The sequence below is a fragment of the Bacillus rossius genome, chromosome 8, assembly GCF_032445375.1.
Source record: "Bacillus rossius redtenbacheri isolate Brsri chromosome 8, Brsri_v3, whole genome shotgun sequence".
NCBI lineage: Eukaryota > Metazoa > Arthropoda > Insecta > Phasmatodea > Bacillidae > Bacillus > Bacillus rossius.
Window position 1 is genome coordinate 7,175,382 of NC_086336.1, and position 25,172 is coordinate 7,200,553.

The following is a 25,172-nucleotide window of genomic DNA, read 5'->3' on the forward strand; positions in this document are numbered from 1 at the left end:
GGCGGGGAAAGGCGGGGTAAGGCGGGCGGCGGGGCAATGTGAACGGGGCGCGCTGCAAATCGCCGTGGCGGAACCGACGATCACAGGGACAGCAACTCGGTAATTGGTCGTTTGCGCTCTCGAAGCCGCTATCACGGCCCCCTCGCAGCTCTTGGCGCGTGTTCGTCCTGCCGGCCCCCCGTCGCTTTGCGAACACTTCCCGCCGGCCAGCGACTTGTCCGCGAGAATCCTTTAAGTGTTCCCTTACTCCGGAACGTAATATAAGATTCCTGCTAACTGCGCGTCAATTTGGTGGCTCGATGGATAAATGTCAAATAATTAAATACGAGGTTAATAGGTAGAGACCGGAAAAATTCGCGGTTTCAATTACCTATAGGATAAACTCCTTGATCCTCTATACACTCGGGCGAATTGTATCTGCTGATTGGTCACTGACTCGTAGCACCTGTTAACTGGGATGCTTGTGATTCGCTACTTCTTTTGTTTACCAAAGTCCTTCAGATATACTGTGGCCCAATCACCGAAGCAGCTAAAATGCAAACGTTTTGGATTCTAGATTATCGTGAAATGAATGGGCGAATTTTTCAGGTCTCTATTAATAGGGGAAGTTGATCAAGATACTGTCCTAAACCGATACACGCATCATCCATCCATCACGTAAAAGGCAAAGTTGGAAACCGAACGGTTATAAATAGAGACCTGCCAAATTCGCGGTTTCGATGGCCTTCAGGATAGACTGCACATACCCCTGTACACTCGGCCAAACAACGCAAGTTCATTGGCTGCCGACTTGTAAGTCGTCTCAGCTGGTTTGTCTGTGATTCGATCCTTCTTTGGTTGAGGGTTTATAACTGGTTGAGATTCGTCCAGATGAACAGTAAGCCAATAGCAAAATGATCTAAGAGGTATATGTGTTTGAATTCTAGTCTATCGCCGAATGAATCCGCGAATTTTGCAGGTCACTAGTTATAAAACATAAAAATATTAAACATAGTTTAAATTTTACTTTATCTTAAAAAAGTTTCAAACAAAAAAAATTAGGGTTAAATACTCATGAATTTATTTTATAACTAGTAGTTTTGACACTACAGGTAAATAATTTGCCTAAGCATGGTTGACTATTAATGGGTAAGGACCGGCAAAATTCTTGGCTTCAGTGACCTCCAGGATGGACTCCACAGTTCCACGTACACTCAGCCAAATGTCCCCCGCTCATCGCCTGCTGTCCTGCGAGACGTTCTAACGTAGCAGCCTGTGATTCGATACAGCTTTGGTTGGGTGTTTCTCAATGGCCCAGAGTCATACAGGTGCAGAGGTAGCCTTAGGGTACGAACTTTAGTCCATCTCGAAATGAATCCGCAAATTTTTCCGTTCCCTACGCATAGAAACCTAAAAAAATTGATGTTATTTTTTGGTACCAGGATAAACTCCATTCTTTTGTTCACAATAAGTAGGCGTCTATAGTCTATTGTCTGCTGCCACATTTTACTTCTTTAATTGATTCATGCCTTGGGGGATTTTGATTTAATGCAGTTTTTTTGGACATACGCCAATGTAGTTTTGCACTGTTTGTCATGGAAAACTACCGAAAATAAAAATAATAATAAAAATATTAATATAAAAAATTCGCAGGTAACAAGACTGAATCAGCTGATGTCGGACAAACGGAAACAACGATGAAACTAAACAAGTATTATGAACAACACAACGACGACAGCACGGACAAAAAATGTTCAACTCTAAATATCAAACCACACAAGAATTCCGTTGACAAAAATAAGTCATAAAAAACAATATAACAACACATACGAACACAGTGGGCTAACAACGACGAAACAGATTAAATTGAGGTAACGCAGCAAACATATAAACACGACGATGGAGATTAAAAAAAAAGTACTATGTTGTCCATATTATTAATTATGAGCTTCATTATTTCTAGAATGAAAGTGTCTGTGCTTTTGAAATTACCTGGTCTTTAAATCAAGTGTTATAACTAGAAGACCTGAAAGATTAAGATCCAATGAAAAACACTAAAGAAACATTTGACCATGTCATGCGATACCGAGAGAAGATGTTGAATGTGTGAACAGCGAATTATTACGCATTTGATTATGCAAACATATGAAGATTATAGCATTGCACCCGACAATAACGTGATTTTCGCTGGTCTGTTTATCTCATTGAATAATTATATTTTAATATCGTAAATGTTTACTTTGCAAAAAATAAGTATAACATTTCAGGAATTATAACCCATAAGAACCCGCTTAGTTATGGAAATATTTAGGCTATGTATTATTCTTCGAAGTTACATAGATGTGAATGGTTTATTCTTGAAAAAGGAGAAATCTTTTAACTCGTCGCAAACAGAGTTTATGGACATATATTTTTATTTATTTTTCTCTATTAAACATTTTAATTAGATTAGTGTAGAATTTCTTTGGGAAATCACATATAAATTGGGAATTTTTAAAGAATCTTGATTGCCATCAGATTTAAACTTATTTGCCTTTTCTAAATTAAAACTATACTCTAGTATTGCAGTTACAAATTACAGCTAAATTCGAGTGGGTACAACCTGTTGGCCAATTAAATTGCGTTCCACGGGTAAATTGAACACTTAGAACCAACCTGTGTCAACTGTATGTCACTATCCATAACTGCAATAAATTCAACTTAATCACGGCCGGTCTTGCACAGATTTAAAATAAGGAGTAGTTTAATATTTATAAGTATAGAACTCAGGTGAGTTGGAATGATGTCCAGGGACTGAAAAAATTCACTGGTTCAATGACATCTAGAACGGACTCCACATCCTGCGAATAGGCCTACTGGAAAATGTCATCTATTCATTAGCTACTCACGTGAGCGATGTATTGGCTGGATTGCTTTTGATTCGGTACTTCATTGTTTGAAGATTTCCAATGGCTTAGAGTCATCCACATGTAATATGGGCCAGTTGCAAGAAGCAGTCCAATGGTGCAAGTATTTGGATTTTAGCCTATCGTGAAATGAATTGGAAAATTATTTTGCTATCTGTAACAGCTTGACTAGAATTAATCATATTTCCCGATATGCTATATGATTCTGAATAAAGCTTTCATCTGAAATCGCAACCTTTAAAAAAATGTATTTTTTAAAGTTTACTCTGCAAATTAGGCTGTGGAGACTTCAGACAATTCTGTAGTGTACACAAAAAGTTTAATTTCGTGCAAACTAATTGTAGACACTTTTAACATTTGGCAAACATTTTTCGGTGACTACAAAACTTTTGTTTCAGTGCGCAAGGTTATGAAATCTAGAGAAAAAAATTGAAAAGAACATTTTTTGTAGGGTTCTGTGTCCAAAACAATGCGCTATTTTATAAAAATAAAAATATATATTATGTAGTAGGTATGCATTTAAATATTTTTGAACTTTACAAATTATAGCGAAATGTTTAGAATTTACGGAAATAAAAGTATAAAAATTGCCCCACCATGAAAATATATTTGGACATTTTCAGTGGCATTCAGCTGATCTGAAGGAGGTTTTAACTGAGTTGTGTTAGTTCGTACAGTAGACGTCGCGCTGAGGCCAAAGTCCTGTTCAACCCAGGAGGGACTTTCCACGCCGACCCCAAAATGTCGAAGGCTAAGTTTTCTCTTCTCGCCAGCATCACGCGCTGTTTCCAGGTCGAGAGGCGTCGTTCGCACGCGGCCTTGGGACTCGTACAGGAGGAGAGTAAAAAAGAACTGCTGGCCGGATGGCCATAAATCAGTGTCGCCGAGTCTCGAAGCACAGAGTCGTTCGATAATAGGCTGCGGGGCAATCATAGCGTCACTTAACTCGTCGCCGATAAACACAGAGTGCGAGGCGGAAAATGAAGAAGAAGGCGGGCCCAAACCGCTACGACTGTTTACCCACCGAGCATGCCTCTTCGACTGTTCGGTAGCCGCGTAACGATGCGTTTCGAGAAAGAGCTCGCTGCTAACCGCTGGTGGTTGGTAGTTGTCGTCAAATGATATACGAGTGATATTCATTAAGTAATTTACAAATCGGTATGATTTATCTTAAAGTAGTAGTAGCAAGTACATTCCAAGATAATCATTTCATGTTAACTAGGTGGAATACGCCCGCATGCGTCATTCCGTAGGGGCCGGAAAAATTCGCCGGTTCAATGACCTCCAGGATGAACTCCATAGTTCTACGTACACTCGGTCGAATGCACATGCTCATTGGCTGCTGTCTTGTGAAACGTCCCAACGTAGCAGCCTGTGATTCGATAAAGCTTCGGTTGGGTGTTTCTCATTGGCCCAGAGTCATCCAGGTGAGTTGTGAGGCAATAACTAGGGATAGGAAAAATTCGCGGGTTCAATGACCTCCAGGATGAACTCCATAGTTATTGTACACTCGGTCAAATGCACATGCTCATTGGCTGCTGTCTTGTGAAACGTCCCAACGTAGCAGCCTGTGATTCGATAAAGCTTTGGTCGGGTGTTTCTCATTGGCCCAGAGTCATCCAGGTGAGTTGTGAGCCAATAACAGAGGCAGCACTGAGGTATAACTGTTTGTATTTTAGCATATCGCAAATGAATTCGCGAATTTTTCTGGTCTCTAGTCATTCGGTTTAAAAATGGCGAGGTTCTCGGAGACTGTACGTTAGAACATGAGCGTGTCCTGATGTGGCTGAGATAGCAACGCACAACATTTTAAGCAGCTGGCATTTAGGCTCTGATAAAAACAACACGACATGAAAATAAAAATACATATTGATATAAATTATATTGTAAAATAAAAATATTTCTGAATTGTTTATCAATGAATTATATATTTAAATTTATGTTTTGTTACTAACGGAATGTGTTTCCCTCGTATTTCTAAAAACAAGCCAACAGATAGGAAATAAATACAAAAACAACTAATTTTACATCGGACGACCTTTTTGCATATGTATAACAAGAAACTGAAAACTTAGTATTTTTGAGGAAAGTAGAATAAATTAGTTAAAACTTAAACTTGTTTTTCCATGGCCTTGTATAAACATGTAATAAATAAAGTTTAAAAGATTACTAGTGAAAAATGTATCAGAAAAACGTAATTTGGCATGCTTATTATAGTGACAAATTCATAGTAATTGAAACTAAACAAAAATATTTACTGTACAAACCATACACACTAGTCAATTCATCATCACTCTAACGGCAAAATTTATGAATTCCCTTATGACACAATAAAACCAATACAGTTTATAATTTTTATGCTTAGCTTACTATAGCGTGATTGTTAGCGGCTGGTTCCCTGCCAGTTAAATACATTCCGGGATTCAAGTCACTCACAGGATAGACTCCATGATCCTGTACGTACTCGGGTAAATCACACCTGGTCATTGGCCACTGACTCGTGACACCTGTTAACTGGGATGCTCTTGATTAGATATTTCTTTTGTTGAAGATATTTCATTGGCTGAGTGCTTCACGTAAACTTTGACCCAATCATTGAAGCCGCAGAAAGGCACACGTATGTATGTGGATTCTAGTCCATCGTGAAATGAATCAGCGAATTTTTCAGGTCTCTATGCATAGAGAAAGGAAAAATTCGCATTTTCGTTTCGTGATAGGCTAGAATGCTATCTATTGTACATCTTCGTAGCTATTGTTATTGGTTCACAGTTTGCATCACGGACTTTGGGCAAATGAGAAACCCTCATCCATTTAAGTATCGAATCACAGGCAAACACATTGAGAACTCTGAAAAGTTAGCAGCCAATGAACAGGTGGTATTTGCCCGAGTATGTAAAGGGCTATCGAGGTCATCCTAGAGGTCATTGAACCTCCTAATTTTTCCGGTCCCTATCTATGCATTATTATTAGGGGGAGGCATTTTTCGCGAAAAAAACCTGAACGTCTCCTAGACTGCAACAAGGTATACCCGCACCAGCGGTTTCTTTCTTGTGATTGGCGGCCGTCTGCAAGAGAATTCGTCGCCTTGTTTGACCGAGCCACGCAGGACGCGTTCGATTCCGCACTGACCTAATGTGATTGGTGTTGTGACAATCGACATGTAGCTGAAAGAAACCCACCCAATCGCGGAACACAGACGTTTCTGCATTGTTTTGACTTCAGCTGGTCTCGGAATCTTTTCGCAAAATATGCATGCCCCTAATTATTATTATTATTATTATTATCATCTACGGAAAATTACGTAGCTCCGTGTTTAAAACTCGGGCTGACCCATGAGCGTCATCTCGCGTGGGGCTGCCTCGTGTCTGGGGAGGCACTTCTTTCCCTCCGCGCGGCGTTCGACTGCACTGCCCAACCCCCCGCCGCCTCCCCTAACCCCTCGCGCGCCCTATTACCGCGGGGCTGTGCTTTCATACATATTCATGCCACCCTCCCCGCCCCGTCCGCCCTCCCGAGAACAACCAAGGCCCTCCGACCGAACCGCAGGCCGAAATGCAACCCCCCTCCCCTTCCACACCGCAGGATGAAACACCTACTTTATTGTTGCTCACTTGACGTACAAAAGGAAAAGATGGATGACGCACGGAGCTGAGACACTCAGCGGAAGCGACTCCGGGTTAAAAAAAAAACACAAGAATTACCCATATATGTCATACTCTGTAAACGGAACCAAGATATCAATGTAACATATCAGATGTTTGTACAATTGTACATTTACACAAAAAAAATTACAAAATAGTGTAATACTGGTTTCGAATAATCACCCGGGCAAATTTATGCTTTGTGTTATCCCAGTACGTCAAAAAGTTCTACGCATATTAAAAAAAAAGCATAATAAAACGAAATGAACTCTATTTATTGAAAATTCTATAATATTTTTCATGGTTGAAAATAATCATGTTTGAATGAAGCATCACACTCAGTATATTTCACGTGTGCAGAAATGTACAGAGCTACAGTGTGTTGCTGGTAGCACTGCGGACTGGTCGTCTCGCTCCGCCGGCAGAGGCGCTGCAGTCGGGCAATGGCCGCGCGCCGCCGCAAGATGGCCCCCGGGACCAGGCGGGTATTACAAATGTGATAGGGCAGAGCGTCGGGGCCTGGACCCGCGGCAGGTAGGCGAGAGGGGGGCGGCGCCAGGTCGAGGAGCCGCAGCGGGCAAGAGGGCAAGAAGTGGGCGGAACACCCCTCCCCCCTCCGCGGCAAGCATTTGTGATACCTTGACAGCTGAGAGACGAACCCACCACGCCCACCGGCTCGAGTCATCCATCTGGAACCTTCCCTCGGCCTGTTTCTTCCCGCCCATCTCCTCCAGTCTCTCTCTCTCTCTCTCTCTCTCTCTCTCTCTCTTTCTACTCCACCCATGTGCTCCGGCCTCCATCTTCACCCCCGGGCACCGAGACTGAACAAGGCAGCCAGCAGTAGTTTACTGTTAGGTAGTACAGTACCTCCATAACATAATTCCCCAGTTACAAAATTTAAAAGTATCAACTGTAAGCGTTTTAGAGTGTTGGGTTCAAGGTCACAATTGAAGGGTAACTCGAGAACAGTTTTAGATCATGCGCTTGCGCGAATACTGCTTTGTTGTTTCCTCGCTTTCAGCGCGAACGAATGGTTCTTTCCCGGATTAGTAGGTAGAGGGTGAACCTCTATACTTCATTTGGCAATCTGGTTGAAGCCCTTCCCCTTTGGAAACTCTATGTACGGGAGTGGTTGAACGGCGAAGTCCATGACAGTTGGATTGGAGTCGGAACGGTCGAGACGATATACCTCCTCTTTTTCGCTGACCTCCACGTTCACTTGAAATAACGCAAAGCGATGTTTTTTCCTTTAGGGCTTTATAAAAGATCGTGTCTACGTTCCGCCGCTACCTAATGATTTGCCAGAGTTGAGACACAGAATTGAAGAGGCTATTGCTTCCATTACTCCGGACGGTTAACCAAAGTATGAGAAGAACTGGACTTAACTAACGGGTGCACATAGTAAACATTTGTAAAAAAAAACTCATTTAAGCTTCAATTTTATTTATGATTTGTTGTAAATAGTCTAAATTAAACTGTTATAATATACTATTGAAACTGGGATATTCTTTTATAGACATCCTGTACTTTGGAAACAAGTTATCACAATATTTATTTCTTGTAATGTTGAAACAAAAATTACAAACAGCTTTACACACTGCAAACTATGTGCTACAACTTCTTGTTTATCATAATTTTGGTGACTTCAATGCTTACCTACTTGTTTTGATAAACTACATAGTAGTTATGCCGATGCATCTGCTATTGGGTAGCGTCCGGAAAAATTCGCGGATTCATTTCGTGATAGCTAGAGACATGCAAAATTCGCGGATTCATTTTGCGATAGGCTAGCATCAAAACAACTATACCTTCGTACCGCTTCTGCGATTGGCCCACATTTTATCCTGGGAACTGTGAGCCAATGGGAAACACTTAACCAAAAAAGTGCCGAATTACGGACAGCCTAGTTGAGACGTCTCACGCGTCAGTAGCCAATGAACAGGTGTCATTTCCGCGAGTATTTAAAGGACTGTTGGGTCGAACCTAGAGGTCAATAAATCCGCGAATTTTGCAGGTCTCTAGTGATAGCATAAAGACGCTTCCGCTGTTGGCTTACTGTTCAACTGGACGACTCTGCGCCAATGAGAAACCCTCGACCAATGAATTATCGAATCACATGCAACCGAGTTGAGACACTCGCAGGTCAGAAACCTATGAGCTGGCGTGATTTTACCACGTAAACAGGAGACTGTGTAAGTCTTTCCAGAAGTTCAGCTGAATCCCGAATTTTTCAAGTCCCCAACTATTGCACAGGAACGCATTGTCATGTTTACATTTTTCGTAATTGTTTTTCGAATACCAAAAAATTTTGTGATATTTTGGCGATTAAATGTTTTTTAAGATGTCCAACCAAATAAGTATTGATTCAAAGGCAACTGTGCTAAAGGTCATTGACCCAGTGAAGTTTCCCATTGCCAAGCAATATGTCATGTTGAGGATTTTTTTTAAAGAAAAATATAGTTCAGTCAAAACATAACAAATAAACAAAGATATCAAATTACTTTAAAAAAAATCTAACTTTTTATCATTTTATTTATTGTGGGTGCATGTGTTATTTTTAAAAATACTAATTATTGTTTAGATCTGCAATGAAATAGCTATAGTAATATTCGTCTCGATTAACAAAATTTATAAAATATTTTCAGGAATGTGTCAAAAATATCAGCACGTTTTTGATGAACTTAAAATCCTACGCATCCCCAGTATGATAAACTTTCGAAGTTCGGCTTTTAAGTCATTTAATTGAGCAACAATCTAAAGCCGTCTGCTTGAGAGCCACCGCTGATCCACAGTTTCAAACGGGAAAAATTTGGTTCTGAAATCAGACCCGTTATCTGTAGGGAACAAGCTAGTTAGTAATAAAAAAATACAGATTTTTTTTATCACGGTTTATAACCAATTAATTGAGGGAGATTGTTTATGACGATTATTTGTTAGTTCAAATTTGAATTCTGAAATGCTATTAAGAAGTTTAGCTCGTTGGTAAACGTTATTATCACGTGTGGCTACACTGTAAAAAAACGTAATATAGGCAACCGTACATATTGCCTACAATTTTCAACAATTATACTTTTCTGTCGTGTAATTTAGAAAAACCGGTACAATTTGTGTGATTTTACACAATTGTTCCTGGAAAACCAAATTGAACTCCAGGCTTTGGTAAAAAAAATAAATAAACACGACTGTACATTTGTTATTAAAATTACTAACGTGTTTAATCACACATTTGGATGAATATTTGAAATTACACATATTAAAAGTGTTAGTAAATCAGTGTCGTATTTTTGGTCCTTACACTTTAGTAATAGGCTATATAAAAATTAAATTATTACAATGAAAAAGAAACTGCAAAAATACAATGTGTTTCACAATTAAAACTAACAAAAACCTATTTAATTTACTTTGAGTTACGAAAACGATGATCGCGAGATTACGTTGCTATTCTTTCAACCACAAGATGGTGGATTCGGTACTCGGTTAGTCTACGCAATATGAAGTGTTTACTTCGATTAATATTAGGTGATAAAATAATAACTTTAATTATAATGTGCATTGTTTTTTTTAAGCTATACGTTAATAAATACAAAACATTTTTGGAAGCAGTGAAAGTAGGTATGTTCATTGTCAGAGTAAATTTACGCAATGATGCAAAAAAATTTATTGTTACTTCTGGTAAATATAAACATGTTTACATGTGTAAATTTTTATATCACTTAGTAAAAATAAACCAACAGCAGGCATTTTTCGCGAGAAAAAAAAATCTGAACACCTATTAGACTGCAACTAGCTATAACCTGACCAGCTGTTTCTTCCTTGTGATTTGATAACGTATATGAGAGAAGTCGTTGCCTTATTTGACCCAACCACGTGTTTGCTTCCGCACTGCATTACTGTGATTGGTGTCGTAACAGTAGACATGTATCTGAATGAACATCACCCAATCACGAAACACAGACGATGCTATGAGTTTCAACTTCCAGCTACTCTCGGAATCTTTTCGCGAAAATTGCATGGCCCTACATATTTACCAAACCATAGCCATCGTTCTTTTACTCTTTTGGTAATTTTTTCTACTTGAGTACATGAGTAAAGTCACATCAACACGTGAAGGCGTGTTGACACTTTTGGCGCATACACTTGGTATAAAATTAGAAGATTATTTTTACAGTGTACAAGGGGCATGCGGGAGCGTAATGGCAACCAAAGTGCTAGACGGTGAACAGATGTGACGTCAGGTCTTGAATGAATATAGACTCAAGCAAAGCCAAAGTTTTATTACAAAGCCGCGAAAACGGGCGCAGAAAAAATAATATGGTATAACAGTTAACAAAAGTGAAAATAAATTCACAAATTTATTCTGTGTCAGGTTGGATCTCAGCACTTGCTACTTCAGTTTGTGTACACGTTTTTTTTCTTCAAATATGCCATTATAGTTTAATGCGTCGAAGGATTATAAACGAATAGCAAACGTGAAACGAATTAAATGGGACCGTAACAAAAAATATACTGATGCCTGTAAATCTGAATACGCAGTCTTCAAATACCTTCTAAATGAAAATTTATTTTAAAAATGTTTATATAAAAAATACAAAAATAAAAGTTATAGTAAGAAGGAAAAAAACAATCTTGAAACACATAGTCCTACCTATTTCGATTATCTTTGTCCATAGTCTACAAACAACACGTTTAACTGTACTTAGTAGTGCATGAAAATAATCTTGATAAATTTATTGAAGAACCAACATTACCATTCTCACATAAAATTAAATTAATCTTATTATAATTTATTCTTTAGGACAGTTTCCTATGTTTTTTTTAATAAACATATAGAACATCACAGAATAGTAAGACTATGTGCAAGAACTTACATTGAAAGCGTAACCACTACTTTTATTATTTTTATTACACTTAAAACGGAAAAAAAAATTAATTGGGTGTCATTATTTGACACACAAAAACACATTTCAAGTGGGCTAGTTCTGGGTACTATTAGAAAAAAGGATTAAAACTATTGAAAGTATGCCTACTTATGACTGACAGAACATGTTTGATAAAAATTTTGAGCACAACAACTTTGCTATACTGTAGGTAATTAAGTTATTACAAGATAAATATCACAAATCAATATAGGCCTATTATTTGTTACTTGATAAAATGTTGAAAAAATAAAACCTATTAATTTTAAGCGAATATATCATGTTTTGGCAGTCCTCAAAAGCCGGTAGATTTTACAAGCTTTGTTTACTAACTCCAGTGATGAACTGTGCTCCCACGGTTAGCTATAATTAAAAGGACGTAAATTATACTCTCTGAACACCAGTGCGTATCGCTCAACGAAATCTAAGTATGCGTAAAATACGCTACACGACAAGTTGAAATCGCTTCATTATCAGTAATCTAGAAGCGGAATGAACACAAATTCAAGTGAAAAATGGCAGGAATATTACGGGTATGTTAATCTGGTTCGCTGTGCAGGTGTAGAGTGATACTGTCAGCTGGTCTTAATCATTCTATCTAAATTGCGTTTTTTAAATGTGTTTCATCCTTTACTTCAAATAATTAAACTAAAATATATTACAACTGATATTAAATGTATTAGAATATTCCTTTTCATCGTCAATATCAATCATCATTTAACAGTCCACAGGAAATTTAACAACGTTTCAAATACCTGAATATTTTCTTTTAATTTATCATTGTGGTTTACGATTAAAACTCTTATTACACTATCCAAAATTAAATACTTTTCTAGCAAACTTACTTATGCGAAATTTATAAACTTTCTTGCGACAGAACTTGAAAATTAAACATTTAAATTTACACGTATAACAATATCCATTAGCTCTTTACAAATAATTATTTTCTATTTATTTGTATTGAAAAATTGTATTATGATTTTTTATAATAAAATTCCATTATCACATTGATGCAGAGTGTCCATAAGAGAATTCTAATTGATGTAGACATTGTAAACATAAAATTATTTTAGCTCTCTCGCCAAATTACATTCACTAAAGACCATTATCTACGATATAAAATGTAAATATTTAAGTTTTGTCATAAATAAATAATTTAGAAACTAGCTTCAAATATATTCCATAAAAAACTAAAATATAACAATAATTTGCTTTATAATATACCTATTTCACTATTTTATATTAACACACTAAAATATTGTGGATTCCTAATGTACCAGTTGATTAATAAATTCAAATTTTCTTTTCACACCACTGTATTAGGAAAATTTACTGTTTTGCTTGTAATGTTAACACCTTTTATTTTAGTAGTGAATTCCCAAATTAATTCGTATAATACACAATTTTTTTCTATGCACAACGATTGACAGTGCTCAATTAAGAAGTGAGGATTCTCATCAGAATTTCTGCTATTATAATTACAGAAATGTTTTACTTTGTCCAATGAGTCTACAATACTAAATAACAATTCTAAGAAAAATAAATGCATGAATGTGATCAAACACAGGTAGAATAGTCGAAGATTAAAGGGACTGGCGTAAACGCACCAGAAAAAAAGTGATATGATATATGTAGTAGACTGATTAGAAGTGATGACTATGGATCACTTCCGAATTTCTTAGTTCAGGGAGCAGTATCAATTTCTCTACCATTAAATGAGACACAAAATCTGTGGCAGAACGAAAACCAAAATCAATAAAACTGCATGTCTGGAGGTTGTCTTGTAGTATTAATTTGAATTTATAGCCTTATTAGGCTTGACTTCGCTGACAAAACGCAGCTTAAATTGTACAGATAAGCTGGAACATATACCGGAGTTCATACCCGTTAGATGAAAGGTTTTTAGTTTGAACAGCTGCGGTGACGTCTATGGAAAGATGTGACATATGTCTTGGAAACCATTCATTTAATCTCTTAGATTTTCGTAGTGCTTTGTTTACATACAATTCTGACACCATATATATATAAACACCATGGCCAGTTCTGCAGCTTGGCAATGCGCAAATTATTGTTCATGATTATATCCAGCGAATCATTCTAGTATAACATTTCGATATTTAACCATAACATTTGGCTGTAGTTTATCATGAAAAAAATTAAACATTTGGACTTTCCCGGATCACAATTAAATATGTACGTTTAACATTAATGTGTTAAAATACGAAATAAAATTCAACTTCAAATATTACAAAATTTTTTGCTGCTATTTTCAAATAGGTAAATTACATGCCGTATAATATTACTTGCTGTGAGTCACTTTTTTCCAATAAAAGCAATAACATAAAGGTTTTGCAATATTAAAATATGAAACATTATGTACAAATTTATTAATTAATTTTTCATTAAAATAAATCATTTTTTGGTTGCAACGTGATGTACGATTTATTGGTTCCTGAAAAACCAGTGGAAGCGAGTATTCTTGTTAGCATTTAAATGACGTATATTTAAATAGTGTAAAACAAAGTCGCTCTTCGCGTCTGTCTGTCTGTCTGTCTGTCTGTCTGTTCGCTAACTTCTAAATGATTTTTGAGCGAATTTTCACCTTCATTATAGAATTTCTTCCGGAAGGTTTATGACCATTGATATTAAATTTGAAGATAGTAGATAAATCTCATGTTTGTAATAAAGTCGTAAAAAAACTCTTTAAGGACGCTTTCATGACTTACGCTGACATACATGACTGATACATCAAATTAAGGTACTACAAAAATGTAACTTTAAACATAAATATATGCTATCACGGAATTTTCTGTAAGTATTTTTAAAAGGATGACTCATTGTAACCTTTTTTCTTTTATAATTGGTTAAAAAATAATGTGTGAAAAGATATCAATATTGATTAGAAATAAATTTAAGTTATGGGCAGTGCACTTTAGAATGTACATATTTATTGAAAAATGGTCACTAACAATAACTTCATAGATTACTTGCTTGCTAGTCATTTCATGAGAGAAGCATGGAACATTGACAATTCATATATTTTAAATAGCAAACATACAACTACAGACATTTCCTTTTAAACGAGGATACGGGTATTGATTTATGTTAGGTAAACAAATTTTAAAAAGTATTTAAAATTTTAACTAGACATCACTTATGTTAAGTAAGATAGGCACAGTTCTCAACCTAATTGCTAATGAAGCAATTATCACATTGTATGAACACGTGTTCACACGTAAAATTCACACCACAAAATAGTTTAATTCTAAAAAAAAAGCGGTGTTAGCATTACCATCAAAACTGAATCTCGGGTTCATAAAGAATGTTGACTTTTTTGACTTAATTAAACGCTGCATATCTATAAAATAACATAGTTTTATATTAATGAGAAAAACTACTGGAAAGAAAATTGGTTGTAATTTTCGCAAAGAATCGTTTGTAGAGATTATACAATAATGATTTTTAATAAAATGGGATGAAAAACTAAAAGAGATTTTGTGTTGAAAATGCAATATCGACCCACTGCAATTTGTTTTTAAAATGGAATATAAGTATCCTACAAGTAAAATTGCTGGTGTCTGTAAATTTTTAAAGGTAGGCCTACATGTATCACAAACTACAAAATAGTGTTCGCAGTAATACTGAGGTTCGGATTTTTTACCCAGACATTTATGCTTTGTGTTGTACCAGCACCTCCAACAGTTAAATTTATTTGTAGACCATTCCGCGAATAATTTCCAGAATAATGCGCCAATTTTTGTAAGAAATACAAACGTATTACATACACGCAAAAAAAAATAGCCATAGCTATGTATTATTACAGACTGTTTCTTGGAAACTTGTTTCCAAATAAAGTAATAAAACTATTTGAATTAATGAGTGCAAATAAAAGTAAATTTATCAATTTAATTGTAGATTTCATTTCAATCCTTCTTTGTACTCATACAAAATAGTGATAATTCAATAAAAATGATTCAATTTTATTCATAAAAATATGCAATCATTTCATCAATGTTTTGTTATAACGTTGTCACGTTAAACTATCGTCCGTAAACCGACTTTACAGACAACCAATTTTTTTTTTCTGTGCAGGTGGTATTTTCCGTTCGGTTCAACATTATCTGCGGTGAAATTAAATATCTGTGGTGTGGTTGGCAGGACTGAAACAAGCACGGCGCCTAGAAGCACCCGCGACCACTCAGCACTGCAGCCCGTCTATGGGTGGAGGAGGGGGTAGCTAGGGGCGGAACGCACCCCTCGCTGCAGGCGGGCGCCCCAAGGCGCGAGTCAATGAACCGTGGTTTGATTCCCTCGGCCTCGCGAAGGGTCTCCGGGGGAATGCGAAGAAGGCAGGCGCCCAAGAACCCGCAGCAGCAGTTAGATGTTGATAGGGGGGGGGAGGCTTGCAGGAGGATAACTCGTTCCGGAGACTGAACCGATAGTTGGAAGGGTGGGGGAAACCGCTGCGAGCAGGCCTAACCCTCGGCAGAAACAAGGGAAACACTTTCCGAAAGGGATTGTTTTGCTGGGGTGGGTTTGGAGGGGGGGGGGGGGGGGAGAGAGAGAGAGAGAGAGTTCGGAACTTGACGGCCGGAAGCTTTCACGAGGTATCGGTCATTAGCGCACCGGCCATTTCCGATACCGCCGCGACTTCCTCTCCCTCCGCGCCAAGACGAGTGCTCGAGGTCTGATGTTAGTTGGACCGTTCATATCGTAACATTAGCACTTTCATTTAGAGTCGACTTTTTTTTGGGACGTGTAGTATGAATGATAGAATGTTGAGTCTTACAAGTAAAATTGTAAAAATTAAACAAAATATAACTTGGGAGATGAAGAACTAACGCTTGATCATTAACATTGAGATACAGCTTGCTTAAAACAAAACCGATCTTTAAAATTACCTTGATTTTGTTAGTCGGTCCTTGAGGCACTTGTTTCACGTTATTTTATCAAATCAGCGACTTTCTAATTTTTATCCTAACGAGAACAAAGTTTTGAGGAATTCCATTGACTTCAAAGAAACATTCAAACTGAAACTCTCGTTACTGTATATATAAAAATTCATATGAAAATTTCTTCGAAAAACGAATTTAAGTTAAAATATAAATAACATTTTCTGTGAATGTTGTCAAAAATATTTTTAGTTTGGTGTAGCGTTATGAAAAATCGTAAACTCTTGGAGGAAAAGCAAACAGTTTGAGTTTTTATCTAATACAATTTCTTTGACATACGCCAAATAAGTTTTGTAATTTTTATCATGGAGAATATTCATAAATGCAAATTAATAAGTAGAAAAATTAAAATACAAACACACAAAAAACAATCCTAATTATCAGATGTCAAACAGATATACCCAACGATGAACCAAAACAGGTCTATTGGACAACAAAACGACGACAGCACATCGTAGTGTTCGTACATTTGCTGCGTTTTCCAGGTTTTTATTTGTCTGTTTTAATTTACTGTTCTTGTTGAAACTGTCTTGTCGTTGTTTGCCCAATGGGTTCGTCTGTGCAGTTTTTATTTTTGCCATGACTAAATTCCTTCCACGGAATTCTTGTGCTGTCTGATATTTAAGTTTGTATGTGTTAGTCTGTGCTGTCGTCGTTGTGTTGCCCATAATACCTGTTCAGGTTCATCTTTGGGTTCATCTGTTTTACACGAGTTGTTTTAGGCGTTTTCTCTGTGGGTTTGTGTTTACTTTTTTTGACATGACAACGTCTAATAAACCGATGAACGCCGGCTGCACGCACGAAAAAGTGTCCCGTTACGCACATTGTCCCATCACGCGGTGTCCCGTTACGCTCATTGTACACTTGCGCCGCATCTAACTCTCTTCCACTCAATTGGAACAACCATCGATTTGACTTTTTCGAGGCACATTAAACTTGAAACACTCCCATTAGTTTCCTACTTTTTCTATCATCGTCCTATCCTTAACAGAATAACACAGATTGGAACAAGTTAAATAGCAAACAAGTATAAAAGTTATAGTAAAAATAATCTCTTTGTTAAAGTAATAAACATATTTGAATTAATGAGTGCAAATAAAAGTAAATTTATCAATTAAATTGTAGATTTAATTTTACTCCTCCTTTGTATCCATACGAAATAGTGATAATTCAATAAAATTATTCAATTTTATTAATAAAAGTATGCAATCATTTCATCAATGTTTTTTTATGACGTTGTCACGTTAAACTATCGTCCGTAAACCGACTTTACAGACAACCAATTTTTTTTTTTTACTTTTTATTTTGCATTTGTGATTTTTTTCCCATGGCAAAAAGTGCAAAACTGCAATGGCGTATGTCCAAGAAATTTCTGCCCAATTGAAAGCCTTTACAGTCGAGGTGAGTGAATGCATATGCCTCTGGGAGTGTCTCGGTCGTGGCTGGAGTGTGCGAAGCTGTGTTCTCTCTCAGCCCCCGCTCAACTGCAGGTTGCATCACACCTAGGGTTACCAGACACTGACAACAAAAAAGGAGGACATTCACCTCGAAAAAGGAGGACATTTCACTAAAAAGGAGGACAATATATATTTTTCCTAAAAAGCCATGAATTAATTACAATGGAGTACGATATTTTACAATGTTTTGGCATTTAATACAGTTTCAGTATAAAGAATCAAACAAACTACGCATATACAGCATAATAAAAACACGTGCTTCTGCATGTGCTGCTACCTGTCAAGCTGTCATAGAACTACTTACTAGTGGGGTGACTGCAGACAGTGCATTAGCGAGCACCGCGCGCTTTACTCAGAGTGTAACTGCAGGAATTATCTCACTTTATAAAAAAGCCGGACATTTTGGAGCATTAAGGAAAATCTGGCCGGACGCAAATAAATACATAAAAAGGAGGACATGTCCTCCTTTTGCCGGACGTCTGGTAACCCTAATCACACCGGGCCTGTTGCAACCTCCCAGAGCCGTGCTGGATGCGAGCAAGAGACAGTCAGCTCTCGGGGTGTCCAGCACCAGCAGATACACGGGACGCCTGGAAGGGTCGCGGATTTTTTTTTACCTCCTGGAAACCCAAAACATCAAGTTGGATATCGCACCTATCAATGAGTAGAGACCGGAAAAAATCGCGGATTCATTTCACGATATGCTAGAATACAAACAACTGTACATTTATATTGCTTCTGTGATTGGCTTACAGTTTATCTGAAGAACTTTTAGCCAATGGGAAACCTTCAACCAAAAAAGTATCGAATCGCAAGCGTCCCAGTTAACAAGTGTCACGAGTCAATAGCCAATGAGCAAGTGGCATTTTCCTGAGTATGTAGAGGGTTGTGGAGTCTATCCTAGAGTTCATCGAAAGCGCGATTTTTCCAGTCTCTATCAATGAGTCTCAATGAAATGTTTACACTATCAAAAATTTTACTTTCGCTCTACGAAGAAAGCTGGTTACCAATTATCCAGGGATCTTCGTAAATTTATGGCTATCTTCGTAAATTTTTGGACGCGTGAATTCACTTTCTGTGAAAATGAGTCCAAAAAGAATATTCTTGGTATTTAAAAAGAAACAATTTAAAAAACGTGTTTAGAACACTCTTCTTTTGTCCACATGATTGTTCACCTTCGTTTAGAACGAAACATACAACCTGGAAATCAAAATACGATGTAGTATCTACGAAGATTCAGTCATTTGAAATTACGAAGATGTATTCCTTTATTTAAGGTCAAATTTTTTTTTAAATTTCCGTCACTTTACTGTAATTTAAAACAGTGTAGCGAAAGGAGTATTCCTTATATCTAAATCATTATCTGTGCCATGCATCTTTTTGGATTCTGGGTTTAGTCTCCTTTTTTTGCAATGCTGATGTCGAGTTTTTTTTTCAAATGTGTCATATTTAATGGCATGCAATGTTGAATTCTGTCTTGATGGAATCTCGGAGCAATGTACGAAACAACAATTTGTGTATTTTTTTGTTCATTGTTTAACTGTTTATCACGACATTGAAGAACCCTAAGTCCATTGCGACTATGGTAATGTAAGGAAGTAGCAAATAAAAACAGTTTTGCTGTATTAGTCTGTGAAAACTTATACAAGACCAGGAGGGGTCAGAGAATTTTGGATTAGTTGGATTTTTAGCCCTTCTCTTAAGCTTAGCATTGTACAGTATAGCCATGAAACTAAAACCTTGAGTTCTAGCGGAGTTGGTGTATTTATGTACGTTATGAAAATACTAACATTCAGAAACCAACGGTACAGGTATACAAATTATTATATTTGTATAGTGTTTACATGTGCTCTCATGCTAATAGAATTAATGTTATATTAATAAAAAATATTCCATATAATTTAGTCAAATAATATCCCCACTGGCAACTTCCAACGATTACTAGAAGAGACTGACTTCATTGTGGTCCTCGGTGAGATGACTGAAGACTCCTCGGCGAGAAATGTAAACAGGGTAAATGAATACGTAGACAGGAAAACAGAAGATGTTTGTGAACAAGCGTGAGGAAAAAAAATAGACACCACGAATAACAAGAAGATTGATGGCGTAAGTGAAAGGGTTGAAGATTGTTTACTACTACTACCTACATACTTACTTCCCAGTCTGGTGTGTTTTCTAGGAGAATTTTGGAAAGAAATGATCATACCTTATCTGATGCGTTCACTCCGTTCAAGATGATGTGTCAATTTTTTTACATGTTCTTCAGCAAACGTTCAGACTTTCACTGCAAAAGTAAACTAAACCAATACAGATTTAAGTAGAACCAGAATAGCTACATAACTTATTAGTAGAGACCTGCAAAATTCGCGGTTTCGATGGCCTTCAGGATAGACTGCACATACCCCTGTACACTCGGGCAAATAACGCAAGTTCATTGGCTGCCGACTTGTAAGTCATCTCAGCTGGTTTGTCTGTGATTCGATCCTTCTTTGGTTGAGGGTTTATAACTGGTTGAGATTCGTCCAGATGAACAGTAAGCCAATAGCAAAATTATCTAAGAGGTATATGTGTTTGAATTCTAGCCTATCACCAAATGAATCCGCGAATTTTGCAGGTCTCTACTTATTGGTAATTGTTTTTCTGACCTTTTGAAATAATTCCGATGTCAAGGTGAAATTGTTCGCTGAAGTTACTGTCCAAAAATAACAGTGACCATGTAACTAGAAAAGAGTGTAGCGGCCTGACTCGCTTGGGCATTGTTCCAAATATTCGTCCAGAAAACACAAAAGAAACGCTAGGAAGGTTGTCGGCGATGCACGGAGGGTTGCAGTGGCTCGAAGGGGAGGAAAAGAAGGGAAGTTCTCGGGAGGGGCCCCAGGTAATAATAGCGTGGCGAGGTTGGCAATGCTGCAGGAGGGGGAATTAAGGGACCGGGAGGGGGGGGGGGGGGGCTTTTTTCCCGTCACGAAACGTGCACACGCTCAGGGGGTAGCACAGCTCCGCCTAACCCCCCCTCCCTCCCCCCTGCTAGACACACACGCCGGTCCTGCCGGCGAGCATGAAGCGACGGGACAGGAATATATTTTTTTATATCCACCCCGGCACCGCCCACCTGGGCTGGAGGGTCGATATGGCCTCGCCCTTGTGCATGACGAGCTGCGTCCGAGTGACGTAGGTCCGAGTCCACAGTTCACAGGGACGAAGGCCACGACCACAACCCGAACAGTTCCGAAGTTCACCGAAGTAGAATTTTAGGTTAGGTTCGGTAAATGCAATAAATAATTTTTTTTTTCCCGAGAGGGTAGGCTAATTTACGTAATGTTATCGTTACTAATAAAATGTTGGTTATTTTAGGTTAGGTTACCGTTGTTTAAAACGTTATGTGACCGTAAAATGTATACATCCCTGAAATATGTTTTTTTTTTTTTTTTTTTTTTTTTTCGACTAGTGATCAGCAAACCTCGGAGAACTTCGGAACTGTTCGTGTGGGGAATACTTTTCACAGACGTGAGAGCCAAACACCCGATCGTGCATCTTCGGTTTTTTTTTTTTTTTTGGTTCGTTGTAAATAAATATGGCGGTGTTGATAAAAGGATACTAATGGTCAATTAGGTTAGGTTAGCTACATTATAAATACTTTAAAACAATGTGGACGGTTGTTTTGGTTAGGATAGCTACATAAAAGTTACAGAAGAAAAGCATGAACATCGGGGAACTTCGGGTTTTGGCTCTCTCGTCTGTGAAAAGAAGGCTTCCCGTTCGTGTGTGGCTCTCATCCCTGTGAAACATTCCCGTCAATAATTCAAGGAACTTCGAGTCCCAGCCCATTCGGCCCGCTTTTCCCGCGATTTCCCACTGTTACCCCCAGGAACACGCCAGCATGGCTCCTACTACTGGCCATGGGCGTGCGTATATACTTTACTTTCTTCCTTGATACGTCGCCAAGTTGCCCGTCTCTGATAATCTCGTTGATGTGATAGTCTTCAAGTGGCAGTTGGAAAATGTGCACCACTGGTACTGTCCTGTATGAAACACGTTACATGAAACAGACTACAGCTCACCTTGCCTTACATTCAGACTGGTGAGTTAGTTAATCTTCCCGCTGTACAATACTGTAAAAAAATATATAATGATAAAACTGTCCAATTATAAAATAATTTAGTTATGAAGGCTTTTATAAATAATAGATATAAGTTCGTGTAAATTATATCTCAATAAGGACACAGTATTTGTATTAAGATGTATTACAGGCACCGATTTCAGGTAGCTAGCGCTCTGGGCAGATAATCTTCAGCCGTAACCCTTGGAACACTTTCCCAGTTAACCAAAAACTTCATAAAATTTTACAAAATTCAAAATTTAAAACAGCATATTATACAACTAAATATATAAGATTTTTCATAGACCCTGTCACCTTACAAATGAGGTCAAACAACCTGCAATACGTTATTTGTTTATATCTTACGGCAAGCGCGGGGATAGGTATAACTCGTCTTTCTGTTAAACTGTAGGATATGACATGTCTGAAAATAAAATTATTACTGTATGTTAATAACTTATACTTCCCGTCCCTCAAAAAAAAAGTTTTTTTTGTCATTCAATGTTTTTCGCACTTAAAATTCTTCCTGCCCGTCAAAAACCGGAGCTCCGGGAACACGCCCTGTTGGCCCGTTTGTAAATCGGATGGAGCACATGTGTTGAGTTGTTCCTCGTTGTTAGGGTGGGAAAAGCTGAACCATCCACCTGGCTCTGAACTTGTATTTGGTCTACCGCAGGCGCATGCGCACGCAATGCCAATGGGCGTGAGAAGACGAGTTTTATGACTTACGTCGGAGTAGAACCAGACATGTTGTATCAGTGGTTTATAGCTGCCCTCAGATCAGCCAAGGGCCCTGGGGTCGATTACCAGTCAGGTTCGGGCATTTTCCACCAGCGCAGAAATTTCTTTCCAGTGTTCAGGGCCAGCGGTTGTCTTGTCCCTTCAACTACTAGTTGCGGAAGGCAACGGCACTCGCCACATATCTCACATAATCTGCCCTGGCCAAGTCGTGGCCATCCTGTATCTGATAAGCCTACGATAGCATGAATGAAGCTGGCTCTACTACTAGATAGGAAAGTTATTTTTGATAGCTTACAAACAATTTACCATCACGACTAGCAGTATACATATGCCTAAGTAAGTATTGCGTCTTAGACATAGCATAGCTGCTTATTTTCTGGATTTGGTATCATGTAGATACCTAACTTAAATTCAACAAAATAGCCACACATCTATCATATTTTTAAATATTTTTGTTAAATTTGCACAGATGAAAGTATTCGTGAATTTTTAAAATCTACTTTGGGCGTGCTAAATGACTGGATTTGTGTAACCATAGTAAAATTTACGTAGATTATTTTTTATTTATGGGCATATAATTGACTTACTTTTAACATGAACTTACAAGAATGTCATTTGAGTATAGATAAAAACATCTTTTTTCTATCTAAAACAACTCGGAATTTTAGAATCTGGCATAGATTTGACGAAGAATTAGTTCCATGGAACTATACGAAGATAACTTAGTTCATTTGAGGCGCATTGTTGGTCAAGAATTCCTTGTTTTGTTGTGGTTGCTGTTATCGCTGAGAGGTTGTAACGAGGAACACGTCCTCCCAAGCGACGAGTGCAGACGGGACCACCCGGCCACACGGCCACGGCCACTGCTGAGGGCAAACAAGCGGCGTGGGACGACCCCCGCCGGAGAGCATATGTAACCATCGCGCCGCGCAGCGCCTGTGATCAGTCACTGGAGCGCTCCGTAGCGTCCGCGCCCTCGGCCGTTTGTTTCCCGACACAGAGCCGAGGACCGCAGCACTCGACGTATTCCTATCGCTGTTTGTTTGCAATCTCATTACAGCCACAAGTGACGTAGTGATGAATCAAATCAATTTTGTAAAATTGATTATCTCGAGTCCGTATTAGATCTCAAGAGATTTTGAGCATCAGGAATCAAATAATACACGAGGGAGGGGGGGGGGGGGGGAGGGGAACAGGAACTTAGGTTTGAAAAAAAATTAACCCCAAAAAAAATTGGTTGTCTGTAAAGTCGGTTTACGGACGATAGTTTAACGTGACAACGTCATAACAAAACATTGATTAAATGATTGCATACTTTTATGAATAAAATTGAATCATATTTATTTTAATAATAAAAGAATAAATACTTGAAATTATACTAGTAATCAGATATTTAGAATGCAAGAATAATTAACATTTATTGCCGAAATTTTTTTTGTAATAAGCAATGAATGAAAACCACATTTTTTCACTTCACTTTATAACCAGTCGACGAAACAGTTCACGTGTAGATGTAAGTTGTGTGCTGCCGCTGTCTTTCTTCTCCTCGGACGCATAGGCCAATCGAGTGGACGAGAGATAGATGCGGCGCAAGCGTACAATGAGCGTAACGGGACACAGCGTAATGGAACAATGTGCGTAACGGGACACTTTTCGTGCGTGCAGGCGGCGTTCATCGATTTATTAGACGTTGTCACGTCAAAAATATTCCAAAAGAATCATATTAACATGCAAAGGATTTAAACTGTTTCTTTTTACTAAAAATATCCCTGAAGCGTCAAACAAACATTCACGGAGCATTGTAGACTATTACAAATGTAACCATTTTTCATAATAGCTTTTGTAGAAATGTATAACTTATGTAGGCCTTGTCAGCTACACGAATGGAAGTGTTTGTGTTTCTGAATTTACCTTACATAATTAATAATATTTTTATTCTAATTTTTTCCCTTGCATACAGATTCTCATGACTCCTAAAAATTTGATGGTTTCTGAGGTCTTTATTGGTCCATTCTATAATTTTTTTTTTCAATATTATTATAAAACAGGTAACAGGTATCTCAAGAAAGTCAGCTGTTTTGTCTAGCCCTTTTGGATAAGTCCCTTAAACGTCGTTCATACGACAAAACTTCTGTATTGCCTAGAGAAATGAAATGGTTTAATCTTTTAGCACGATGTTTAGTACAAACACAATGCTTATTACAATATGACTATAAAAATAAGCTTGTAAAATAAGTCAGCTGTTTTGCGTAGCTGTAAATACAAAATCAGTTACATAAATTTTTCCGCATTTGCATTGGTAAAGAGGAAGTTATTATGAACAATCAGTACACAATCACCGAGTCTTTACGCAACTGGTTCAGGAGCTCATAGTCCAGTCATCTTAGTCAAAATTAGGTAAGTATCTCGGAATTTGAGATACCCAGATATAAACTCGTATAAACTTGTATTTTAAAATTCTTATAGTTGTCTCAAAACCTA

The 25,172-nt window shown here is 37.8% G+C and overlaps 2 protein-coding genes across 2 annotated transcripts in view; one reads left to right on the forward strand and one right to left on the reverse strand.

The window, feature by feature from the left end:
* LOC134535511 (homeotic protein antennapedia-like) overlaps positions 1 to 25,172 on the reverse strand; it is a 457,838-nt gene that overhangs the window by 356,995 nt on the left and 75,671 nt on the right. The window lies entirely within an intron of this gene.
* LOC134535256 (collagen alpha-1(I) chain-like) overlaps positions 20,664 to 25,172 on the forward strand; it is a 161,954-nt gene continuing 157,445 nt past the window's right edge. Inside the window, exons 1-2 of the mRNA XM_063374328.1 lie at positions 20,664 to 20,729; positions 23,512 to 23,673. Of these exons, the coding sequence (XP_063230398.1) occupies positions 20,664 to 20,729; positions 23,512 to 23,673 (228 nt within the window). The remainder of the gene's footprint in view (positions 20,730 to 23,511; positions 23,674 to 25,172) is intronic.